The sequence below is a fragment of the Mustela putorius genome, unplaced genomic scaffold (genome assembly GCF_011764305.1).
Source record: "Mustela putorius furo isolate JIRA1106 unplaced genomic scaffold, ASM1176430v1.1 tig00000695_pilon_pilon_pilon, whole genome shotgun sequence".
In the NCBI taxonomy this organism is placed as follows: Eukaryota; Metazoa; Chordata; class Mammalia; order Carnivora; family Mustelidae; genus Mustela; species Mustela putorius.
Window position 1 is genome coordinate 1,203,814 of NW_025421447.1, and position 12,120 is coordinate 1,215,933.

Sequence of the window (12,120 nt, forward strand, 5' to 3'; positions counted from 1 at the left end):
GGGGATTTCTAAGGCAGTAGAATATGATGCCAATTCTGAAAACAAGGACTTTGGAGTCACACAGATCCTGGTTCAGATCTTATCTCCCTCACTCACTATCCTTGGACATTCACTAGGCAAATGACTTTAGGCAAATCACTAAAACTATCTGAACCTCAGTTTTCTCAGATTTAAAAAAAAAAAAAATCTGAGTAAAGTCTAGATTTTGAGATTACCCTGGAGATTAGCTGAGAGATATATGTAAAGTGCCTAGCCCTGTTCCTGGAACAAAGGAAGTGCCCAATAAGTAGCAGCAATTGTTCCTATTATCACCACCAGTATTACCATCTCCTGCATTCTGAACCAGCCAAGACCACAGGGATGTCATTCTCCCTATTTCCTCTTTCCTCAAGTGAGTAGGTAAGATCAAGGCCCACAGGCCTAGGCTTCAGACCTCAGGATGATCCTGCCACCACCATCACAGCCACCTCAAGAAAATGACATTGCCATGCTCTGAGCATGGCCCATCTCATCCTACAGAGTCCCAGAAGTCCATGACTCCTGGTCGGGCCCCAGATATGTGGATGAGGCCTAAAGAGGGAGTTTCCCAGGCTCCTGGCACGTTCCTCACCCAGCAATCAAAGCAGTGGACTGATGATCCTCTGTAGCAAAAGAAAGTCTCAGACTGCTTGATTCCAAAGCCTTGGATCTTTGGGTCCAAGAACTACAGATCCAGATATTTCCCACACAGCAGCTTGTGCAGAGCCTGATGGGCCAGAGGGTGAGCACATCAGCCAGAAGGCTCTGGAAAGTTTCAGGGAATACAGCAGAGCAGTTAGGAGTATAAGCCTGGAGTAGGACATCCAGTCTTCATCATTCACTGGCTGAGTGACTCTGAGCAAGTCACTTATCCTTGGTTTCTCTTCTGTAAAATGGGTTAAAAGCACAAACCCCCACTGAGTCATTGCAAGAATGCTGTGAGGTAGTGCATGTCACGTCAAGTCCTTAGAACACTGTCAGGCTCCATTTGTGATTTCTGCTATCATAATTAACTACAGGAAGCCACTCTTGTTCAGACATGAATTTGATTTTTCTCCCTTTCAGGTATGCCAAGCCATGGCTAAGTGAGAGGTAGTGGACAGGGTAACAGAACATGATAATAAGCACATGAATGGAAGAACAATAGGAAACAAAGAGTTCTTGAGAGGTAGAAGTTTTATTATGACATGAACATTTATTAAGCACCAACTGTGTGCAAAGCCCTGCCAACGGTAGGGTCCAATATTCCACACATGGTGCTCAGATTCCGGGGGAAAAAATTAAACGGGGGTCAAAGTGTTTGGTGGGCCTGAGGACAGGGTGGGTTTTGGAACATCCAGTGCAGATAGGTTGTGGGGGGCGGGGAAGGGAGGCACACCCCAACCTAGCCCCGAGCAGGAGCATGGTGACATGCAGCAGGGACTTGGGTTGGGAAACAGGGCTCAGCGGCAGCCTCAAGCAGCTCACAGGGTGGCGGGGGCCTCAGCAGCCACCACAGCAGCCTTGGCTCTGGACGTTGCTGGAGCTCTGGCTGCCACCCCCGCAGCAGCTGCAGCACCCACTTCGACGCTGTCGGCGGCGCCTCCTGGGGAAGCAGCCACAGCCGCTGGAGCCACAGCAGCCTCCAGAGCCACAGCAGCCACCGCCGCTGGAACCACAGCAGCCACAGCAGGAAGACGAGGCTGTGGGTGCAGGAGCGGGACACGGCGCAGGGCCCTGGGAAGATCCCTTGGAAAAGCCTTTGGCGGAAGCCGCGCTCTGCTGGGAGGACATGGTGGAGCTCAGCTTGTCACAGTGAACCTGGAAGACAAGAAGCCTTTTACACGCTAGCAGGCCTTTCCACCCTAACAACTGAACTCAGGGATTTAGAGGTGTGGTTGGCTTTGTGAGAAAGCTAGCCTGGCCTGGTGCAGGCGAGAAAGGAGGGGAAGCAAAGAAACACACCCCAACCAGGTGCTTCCATTGAGTTAAAGAGGCATAAATCAGAGAACAGTCTGGTAGAATCAATGGGTTTCCATTTTCTTGGAGGAAAATAAGGACCACCCAAGTTCTCCACCGTGGAAGCTAGAGAGGATATGATGGAAATTTATCTGCATGATCTAGTCCAAACTCTTCCTTTGGCTCTCTTCTCTTCTTCCATTTTCCTGTGGCCACAGACTTTCAAGTGCTATGTTCACATAGCTATTAGCATTGTATAAACACTCCATAAATTAGAAAATACCCAAATCACACATAAGGACCAGCTACCTGGGTCTAAAGAACCCACAAATACAAGAATCATGTCCTGGTTGTCATTCCTGCCTATGGCCCATTCCCAAGTACAGGGAAAAGAGTGTAACAGTCTACATAGTGGTGTAGAAGATGGAAATACATCCTAGTCCAGGGAGCCAAAGACTAGGGTTCTAGCCACATTCTGCTAACCTTGCAGAAGTCACCATCCCCAGTTGGGCCTCCATGTCCTCATTGGTACCATGAGGGGTTGGCTCACTTGAAGTCTATGGCATGGCTCTGTCTCCTCCTACCCTCTACCGTCAAATCTAGAACTACCCCCGAGGTCCTGCTTGGACACTTACCAGACCCTGGCTCCACTGGAAGACTCAATTAGTTCTCCAACTGGAATGCGGCACTTGCTAGGCAGTGGACTGAGCAGTGTCCAGCCAGAGAACCTTTTATAAGATTGCAGCCAGGCACTGCCTCTTGGGAGGGACCCATTTCCCAATAGACATGGTCAGCTGATGCTCACATCCCAGAGACATTCATCACTCAGGTAGCACTGTAGGTGGTGCACATGGGTATTCAAGTCACTTCACAGAGGTGCCAGGATTGCTGTGGCATGTTTACTTTCCAAATAAGTCACTGTCCATAGCTGGGAGGGCTGTGTGTGTGCTAGAAGTTATGGGGGCTCAAGTGGGATCTGGGACCTCTCTTTAGGACCTGTTCTCTTTGGCTTCTTCTACAATACACACACACATACACACACACACACACACACACACACACAGTTCTCCCATTCTCACATCCATCCCTGTGTAGTCATTTACTTGGTAGTGGTAGTTTACCTAATTTATTATCTTGCTTTGCATCTCTCTGACCCTTGGTCCTTGGCTCTTCAATTCAGGCCACAGGCTATATGAAAAGCCTGCTGGGCTTCATCTAGAAGCTTCCAGATAACACTGAGTTAAGATGATGGTCGGGGATATGCTTATGGGAATCCCAGTGGTGATTTCTCTCTGTCACTGGAAACAGGAAGAAAAACCCAGACAAAGTTATGGAAACTTTAAGACCAGAAAGGCCGTGAATGTAGTCAGGTTGCCATCCCCATACAGCCCTGGAGGCCTAAGAGAAAAATGTGCACAGGATGCCTGGCCCAATTGCAAAATGCTAAGCCAGCTTGTGGGAATCTTTGCTCCTTACTCCCCGCCCCCACCCAAATCCTTTTGAAGATAGGCCCTCCTTGGAACCACTGTCCAGAGGAAAGAGAAAGGAAGGGAGGGAGGAAGGAAGGGAGGAAGGAAGGAAAAGGAAAAGAAAGGAAGAAGGGAGAGAAGGATGTCAAGCCAGGTCTTTCCTAAGGTCCAAAATGTCCATGAGAAATGGTGCTTTTAGAAACTGATTTTAAGAACTGGGGCAGTTTGGAGGTCAACTGGCTTCAGAACTTCTTACTGAATGAAAGCACCCACAATCATAAGATAAAAGAGAAACCCAAGACTAAGAATTCAAGAGTTGATGATTAAGTGACAGGTTGGAGGTAAGGGGCTGGGCATGGAATAATGGAACAAAGAATGGTCAATCATGAAAGATACCAGTTTCATCTAACATACTTTAAGAGCCTGATTAACAGATTGTTTATACCTGGGGGCACCTGTTGGTGAGTACAGGTGAGACATTCTAAGAGGTAAGGTCTTATTAGAATAGAGAAGGAAGTGATGAAGTAACAAGGCATCTTGGAGAAGGGACCTCTACTGGGAGAAGTGCAGGAATGGTCTATGAACTTGCTAAAGTCTCATATACTAACTTACTTCACCTAGCACTGTTAACTCATATCAAAGGAAAAGCTAATTGTTCTTCTGGTCTATAAAAGGCTGATTTGGAATTATCATTCCTACATAAACTTTCTAAGTATCTCCTGAAGAAATCAGCATATTCCTAAAGAAAATGGAAAACTCACCACTGTTACTAAAGCCCTCCTGTTTCCCCTTACACACGCGTACACGCATGCACGCGCACACACACACACACACAGACACACACACTAACCACACGGAGACAGTGTTTGGCAGAGGAGGATGCCCTTTTGATTCTGTACAGAACCCTTACTCAGCCTTTCAGGATCCAGGGAAAATGGACTCAGGCATTTCATACCTGCCTCCTAAACTCACTCCCCCAAATCCAACCCTACTCTCTAGTAACTGATGGAAGCACCTGGGATTATAACCATCAGAAAAGTAAAGTATGTTTATTTATTGGAGCCCAGAATGAGCACTTGAGGAGACTTATCCCCATAACTAGGAGATAAAGTCTTTAAACTATCACCCATGTTTGAAGGAAACCTCCTTTTCAGAGTATCTCACATCACTGTGACCTTTTCTGTGTATCACCATCCTCCCCTCTGAAAACCCATTCCTGACTCCCCTCATGCAAAGTTTGAGTCAGGCCAATAGTCTCAGACATGACTCTTTCCTTCGAGGCTAAAGTTTCCAAAGCAGAGCATAAAAGTGAATATTGTTTCCCAGAAGTCTAAGAAGCTTCAGTGCCAAAATCTTCTCAAACTGAATTGTAAAGTAATCACTTGCACTTTAGAAAATGGAAGGGCAGAGGGATTGATGGAGGGGTGTGAATGGGAGAGGAGAACAAACATAATCAGGAGACTGTGACATCATGAATAAGAGCTTTATTGTTACAGAGAAAGCAGCTTCATAACTGAACTCCAACAAAGAGTCCTTCAAAGATCTATGTCTGAGAGGGAATCAGGCTAGTGACAGGTTAAACCTCTAGACCTCACAATGGAATGGACATGGGTGGGAGGAAGAGGGAAACTCCAAGCATTTCAGAGACTCTTGCATCCTCTTCTGTTCTTCCAAATGGAGAAAAGAGAATTCTCGGGCTGGGCGGGTCTTTGGCACATTGGCTCCTCTAGTGCTGTTTGTCAGTGCTCCTCATGGCCCAGATCAGCAGCAGCCCCCAGAGCAGCAGCCAGAGCCCCCAGAGCTGCTGCAGCATCCAGAACCCCCAGAAGAGCAGCTGGAGCCCCCAGAGCTGCTGCAACATCCAGAGGCCCCAGAAGAGCAGCCAGAGCTCCCAGAGCTACTGCAGCAGCTGGAGCCTCCAGAATGGCCACCACCACTGCCACAGCAGCCAGAGCTCTGGTGTCGGCGTCGAAGAGATCGGCGAGGCCTGTGGTGGCTCAGGCAGCAGCCACCACCCCCAGAGCTGCAACAGCTCCCTCCCCCAGAGCTGGAGCCACAGCAGGAGACTGGAGGTGGGCAGGGGGCTGGGCACTTAGGGGGGCATTTTGGGGGACACTTGGGAGGACACTTAGGAGTACCCTTGGAGGGGCACTTGGAAGGGGGCTGGCACTGTTGCTGGCTTTGCTGGCAGGACATCTCAGCAGAAACTGAATGAAGCTGAAAAATGAAACAGTATTTAAGTTCAGCCAGCCCAAGATAACTTCTCTACATTTAAAATTGAACTATGAATTCATGAGATTCCATACTTATGATGATCAGATTTTTAAACCCAATCTCCCAAAATCAGTTACAAGAAATATACAAAAGGTTTCAACCGAGGAACTCCATAATTTCAAATGAATTCCTTTTGGTTTTAAAAAGACACTCACCCTTCTTTCCCTTCTCCTACCTCACAGGCTCACCCTCCAGCAGAACTCTCCCATTCAAATCGTTTTTTTTTTTTTCTGTCTCTTTCTTAGGATTTCCCTCAGCCTGGGGTGTCTCACTGGCTCGGTTAAGTGTCCAAATGTCTGACTCTTGATTTCAGCTGAGGTTGATTTCAGATCAGGTCATGATCTCAGGGTTGTGAGATCGAGACCCCGTCAGACTCTGCACTGGGTGTGGAGCCTGCTTAAGATTCTTCTCTCCCAGAGCACCCAGGTGGCTCAGTCAGTTAAGTGTCTGCCTTTAGCTCAGGTCATGATCCCAGGGTTCTGAGATGGAGTCCCATGTCCAGCTCCCAGTTCAGTGGGGAGCTTGCCCTTCCCCCCACTTCCTCTCTCTCTCTTTCATAAATAAATAAAATGTTTTTTAAAAGATTCCCTCTTCCTAAGATTCTCCCTCTGCCCCTTCCTACCTCTGTCCCTTAAAAAAATAAAATCTTCTCAACCCCTGTAGTGTTAATCTCTGCTTAAAACACCAACATCAAGAGTCCCTCCTGGTCCTCAAGATGCACTTTACCTGGTTCAGGCACCAGAGCAGATCACCCAGGATGTAGGTGGACTGAGGTGCTCCTAGGAGCTTCTGACTTTTATACAGGTTCAGCTCTGACCTGGTATCAGGAGGTGTGGGCCATGTGTGGAATACAAACAGCATCTTTCACAAGGGACACCTGTGACTACCCTTTCCTCACATCCTAGGGACCCAAGTCCTCCCTCCATAAGCATGCCAAGTATTAGCCTGTCAGGGAAGTCCCCAGAGAATTTCAGGCCACCAGGATAGTGATGGTGCTTTGTGGATTGCACACATTGCCTGTTAGCACCACAGACAGCTTTGCTATGCTTCCTGTTTCCTCAGCCAGGTCACTGGTGTTCTAGACCTCAGGGATGAAGAGAAGATCTTTCCTCTTTTTGGTTTGGAAATCCAAAGAAAAATACTCAAGATGGAAATCAAATGGCTCCTTTTAGAATGAGATTAGAGATCCAAAATAAAATGCCAGGCCCAAGCCAATGATCTAATGTGGTTTTTCATTCTTAGATGATGCCATAACCAAGACTAAGAATGCTTGATATCTCAATGATGTTATTTTAGTAGATCTAATACAGACAGTGTGGGTGGTTTGGCTTTTCTCCTTGCCCGAACTTGACATACCAAGAGAACTCACAAATAACACTGATTCAGCACTAATGAGCCCCTTGAAAGGACAGAGGAATTCTAGCAATGTCTTCTCCTTACACATATGGTTCTAAAGAAGGCATTCTTGGTCAGTCCAAGGTGAGGTAGAAAGGACCAGGCATATGCTGAGGGTGGAGTAGAGGAACTAGAATCAAGGAAGTTGCCAAAAGCAAGGCATCAGTTCTGGTCATCCCTTAGAAAATATTAGAGTTAAGCCCTAATGTTTTCTTTAAGAGCTTCCCTATGACCCTGCAATTGCACTACTGGATATTTACCCCAAAGATACAGATATAGTGAAAAGAAGGGCCATCTGTACCCCAATGTTTATAGCAGCAATGGCCACGGTCACCAAACTGTGGAAAGAACCAGGATGCCCTTCAACGAATGAATGGATAAGGAAGATGTGGTCCATATACACTATGGAGTATTATGCTTCCATCAGAAAGGACGAATACCCAACTTTTGTATCAACATGGACAAGACTGGAAGAGATTATGCTGAATGAAATAAGTCAAGCAGAGAGAGTCAAGTATCATATGGTTTCACTTATTTGTGGAGCATAACAAATAGCATGGAGGACAAGGGGAGTTAGAGAGGAGAAGGGAGTTGGGGGAAATTGGAAGGGGAGGTGAACCATGAGAGACTATGGACTCTGAAAAACAGTCTGAGGGGTTTGAAGGGGCAGGGGGTGGGAGGCTGGGGGAACCAGGTGGTGGGTATTATAGAGGGTACAGATTGCATGGAGCACTGGGTGTGGTGCGAAAACAAGAAATACTGTTATGCTGAAAAAAAAAATGTTTATGGTACTTACTTGTCACTGTGGGATGAGATTTTAAGAAAGCCTGATCATTATTTTGTTGTTTTCCATACAGCCTCCATTTTATTTTTTCTAGTCTTTTTTTCTTTACTGCATATAGCTTTTTAGTGATTTGTGTATTGTTTTGACTTTACACAAACTTTATCATAGTATTGTCTGTAAGAGTTTACCTTACTAACTTTGCACTTAAGATTTAAACAAAAACATTTCCCCTGTTGCTCTTCATTCTTTGTAAGCATTATTTTTAGTAGCTATAGAACACTTTCTGGAAGGCATTGAACTTATTTGTAAGTGATTAAGAGCATGAGAACCAGTCTGTGGTTTGAATCTCATCTCCCCACTTACAAGCTGTATTATGTTTGACAAGTAACATTAGTTCTTTCATTGTCTTCATCTGTGATATGGGAAAAGTAATAGTGTTTATCTCATAGAATCTTTTGCATATTAAATGAGTTAACATCCATAAAACTCTTGGAATAGTGTCTGGTACATAGTAATCACTCAATGAATATTAAAAGTGAAATGTGATGCTGTCTGACCCAAATGGCAGCAAAAAGTGGGCAGGTGGGTTTAGATAAAGCCTACCAAGTGGGGAGCCAGGAAGCTTGCTTTGGCTGCTAGAGCTCTGTGCATGAGAGGATCCAAATCTTGCCCTCTCACTGAGAAATACAGGAAAGGAGGCATAACACAGGCTCTGAATTTCTGGAAAAAGAAGCCCAATAAAAGTTAAAGAAATTATCCATTTAATACATGGGTATGATAAATTTTGAAGGGAACAATGTACGCACCTTCTTACTCATAAGTATTTGGTCATCTAACTGGCACACAGTAAGGTCTTTGATTGCAGAAACCCCTAAGGGATCTAGGTTAATGCTCAATTTTCAACTTCCAATTCCTTGTTCAGTTGAATTCAGTTCAGTTCATTCCAGTGGACACTCAATTTTCATTTCCTTGTTCAGTTGAATTTGCTATTCAATGAGAAGGATGGGTGTCTTCAAAAAATTCAAATCCAGATTTTCATTGACAAATCCCAGAAATTTCATGGAATGATAGAACAGATGTGTAAAGGACCTTGGTCATCATTCAGACACAATGGTTCTCAATTCCAGTGAGGGATGGGCATTGACAGTCTCCAAAATTTCACTGGGTGGTTTTAATATGCAATAAGATGAGAATCATTGATTTTGACCACACTCCTTATTTTACAAATAAGGAAACTGAGGCTCAGAGATGAGAAGAATCTTGTCCCAAATCATACAAAGACTTAGAGGCAGATCTGGAATTCAGATCCTATTATCAGCCCTCTATCACAGCACCCTGTCTCTTATATATTTTATCTCTTCTTGTGATTTTTTTTCTAGCAAGATTTACATAATTTACATTTTACATAATTTGCTTGTTAAACATGGTTATTGAATTTGTGGTAAAAATCAGAATAAACATGGTGAATCTTTGTCTGAATCTCATGTTTAGTAAATTTCGAAGTAATTTTTACTGCTACTGCCCTCAGTAACCAAGAATTGAGTACCTACATCCAAAAGGCAGTGTCCAGCATTATGAAGGTTCAGCCTGCTATGGGGACTCAAGAGCCCTCCCTAGGGCAGTACTACCTTTATGGCCTTTCCTTGGGCCAGAAATCCAACTTCATTCCTCTCAGTTTACCAATCCTGGTGATTCTGAGTCACTGCAACTCCCAAAAGACTGATGACATCAATTTACCAAAAAAAAAAAAAAAAAATTGAGTGTTAAATATTGGCCTGTTGGGTATATTCTCTTCCTGTAGGAAAACTCCTCAGAGAAATTGAGTCATAATCTGGAGGTGCCTGGTGAGGTAGGATTGCATAATGCTCTCAGGTTTTGATGGTGAACAAAACTAGATGTGCCCATCAGGTCATCTGAATATCTCCAGCCTAGACAGACCTGAATGGCCCTAAAATTATCTGCTGTCTGCCTTTCTCTGTGGTTCTTTGTAGATCAACCCTTTCACTGCCAGACCCTGGCCTTGGAACCACGTCTGTAGGGAGCTTCTACTGAGTGGTGCTCCCATTTATTCCATGTGATTTTGGAATATTTGATTGGGACAGTAATTTCATTATTTGTCTTCTTTTCATTACTCACTATTACTCAGATACACACTGTAATAAACAGAATAATGCGTCTCCCCTCAAAGGTGGCCATGTCCAAATCACCAGAGCCCATGAATAGGTTACTTTACACACAAAAAAAGACTGCAGATGTGATTAGGTTAAGGATATTGAGACAGGGACATTATCTTAGATTATCCAGGTGGGCCCAGTGTAATCCTAGGGTACTTTTAAGAGGGAGGCAAGAGGATCAGTGTGAGAGAAAGGAGAGAAAGCAGAGGTTGGAGTGATGTACTTTGAAAATGCCCATGGGCTAATGAATTCTAGACACTGGAAACAGTGATGAAATATGTTCTCCCCTAGAGCTTCTAGAAGGAACATAGCTCTGCCAACACCTTAATGTTAGGCTGGTAAAGACCCATATTGGGTTTTTGAATTACAGAAGAGAATACATTTGAGTTGTTTTAAGCCACTAAGTTTATGGTAATTCATTATAGCAGCAACAAGAATCAAATACACATCTAGATTTAAAAATAGATTCAAGTTTCAGACCATGATTTACTTAAAATGAAATTACATTTATTAAAATTATTTCCACTGATATTTGGAACACATCTCTGAGTTTGAAAAAATGTCTTTGGCCAAGAGGAAAACTCAGTAAAGACACAACAAAGAAAATTCTCAAAGATAAACAAAGATGTTGCCTGGGCTTACACCTCTGTTACTTACTACCTGTGTGAACCTCTGTGAACCTATATACTCATCCATAAAATGAGGATAATAACAATGTCCATCTCATAGGGTTATATGAAGAGTCCATGAGATAATGTTTATAAAGTTCCTAGCCCTGCACCTGGCATATAGGAAGTGTCCAGTAACTGTTAGTCCTTCTATTCTTATCATTATTGCTATTATCCCCATCAACAGGAATCAGTGATAAGTGGAAATCAGAGATGTCAGGATTATTGGCATTCCTAGGCCCTTTGTTCAGCCTGTCATCTCCCAGCTACCTATTTCCTAGATTGGGGCTTGATAAATTCCATAGAGTAGGATGGAAAGATTGTTACCATTTGGGGCATATGTGAATTGTCACGATAGTTTTTGTACCTTTTTTTCAGAAAAGAAGTGGGGCTTCTTATACTTTCACTATGGAGAGCATTTTCCTGTTTATAAGGTGTTTTGGCATTCATATTTTTATTTGAATTTCACCGACAACCCTATTGGGTAGAACATAGGGTTATCACCCCTGTTACTCATTAGTTTAAAAAAATGAAGCTATACTTGTCTATTTATATAACTCCTGGTTTATTTATAAAATTCATATGAATAAAGTGGATTTATCAATCTAAGAATATAGGTAAATAATTTTAGGTAGTTATTTACATGAGAATTAAACCAACTCTCACATGAATAATATTACTCTAACAGAAAAGCATAGATCCAACTTACAGTATCAATCACATTTTTCTTTTGTTTTCTTTATTTAAAAATGTATTTAATGTTACAAATATGCTTCTGATTACATCAATTTCATACGTCAGATTGTAAAATATGATATTCTCATTATTACTATTTTCTAAGTATTATTTTTTTATTAATTTTTTATTTTTTATAAACATATATTTTTATCCCCAGGGGTACAGGTCTGTGAATCACCAGGTTTACACACTTCACAGCACTCACCAAAGCACATACCCTCCCCAATGTCCATAATCCAACCCCCTTCTCCCAAACCCCCTCCCCCCAGCAACCCTCAGTTTGTTTTGTGAGATTAAGAGTCACTTATGGTTTGTCTCCCTCCCAATCCCATCTTGTTTCATTTATTCTTCTCCTACCCACTTAAGCCCCCATGTTGCATCACCACTTCCTCATATCAGGGAGATCATATGATAGTTGTCTTTCTCTGCTTGACTTATTTCGCTAAGCATGATACGCTCTAGTTCAATCCATGTTGTCGCAAATGGCAAGATTTCATTTCTTTTGATGGCTGCATAGTATTCCATTGTGTATATATACCACATCTTCTTGATCCATTCATCTGTTGATGGACATCTAGGTTCTTTCCATAGTTTGGCTATTGTGGCCATATCACTCGGCATCAGGGAAATACAAATCAAAACCACAATGAGATATCACCTCA

At 43.4% G+C, this 12,120-nt stretch overlaps 1 protein-coding gene and 1 long non-coding RNA gene across 2 annotated transcripts; both read right to left on the reverse strand.

Annotated features, from left to right (window-relative positions):
• Positions 1-1,176: 1,176 nt before the first annotated feature.
• Positions 1,177-2,676, reverse strand: LOC101685222 (cysteine-rich C-terminal protein 1). The gene is made up of 2 exons (XM_004782120.2): positions 2,592-2,676; positions 1,177-1,818 (listed from the first exon to the last, which is right to left on the reverse strand). Exon 2 carries the CDS (start codon positions 1,789-1,791, stop codon positions 1,501-1,503), a length of 291 nt encoding a protein of 96 aa, XP_004782177.1. The 5' UTR covers positions 1,792-1,818; positions 2,592-2,676; the 3' UTR covers positions 1,177-1,500.
• A 2,218-nt stretch (positions 2,677-4,894) lies between these two features.
• Positions 4,895-6,482, reverse strand: LOC123392949. The gene is made up of 2 exons (XR_006607674.1): positions 6,426-6,482; positions 4,895-5,642 (listed from the first exon to the last, which is right to left on the reverse strand). It is a non-coding gene; the product is annotated as an uncharacterized LOC123392949 (long non-coding RNA).
• Between the last annotated feature and the right edge of the window lie 5,638 nt (positions 6,483-12,120).

Bases quoted from the DNA above. Each gene is read 5' to 3' on its own strand.
- LOC101685222 (XM_004782120.2), bottom strand. From the start codon at position 1,791: ATGTCCTCCCAGCAGAGCGCGGCTTCCGCCAAAGGCTTTTCCAAGGGA.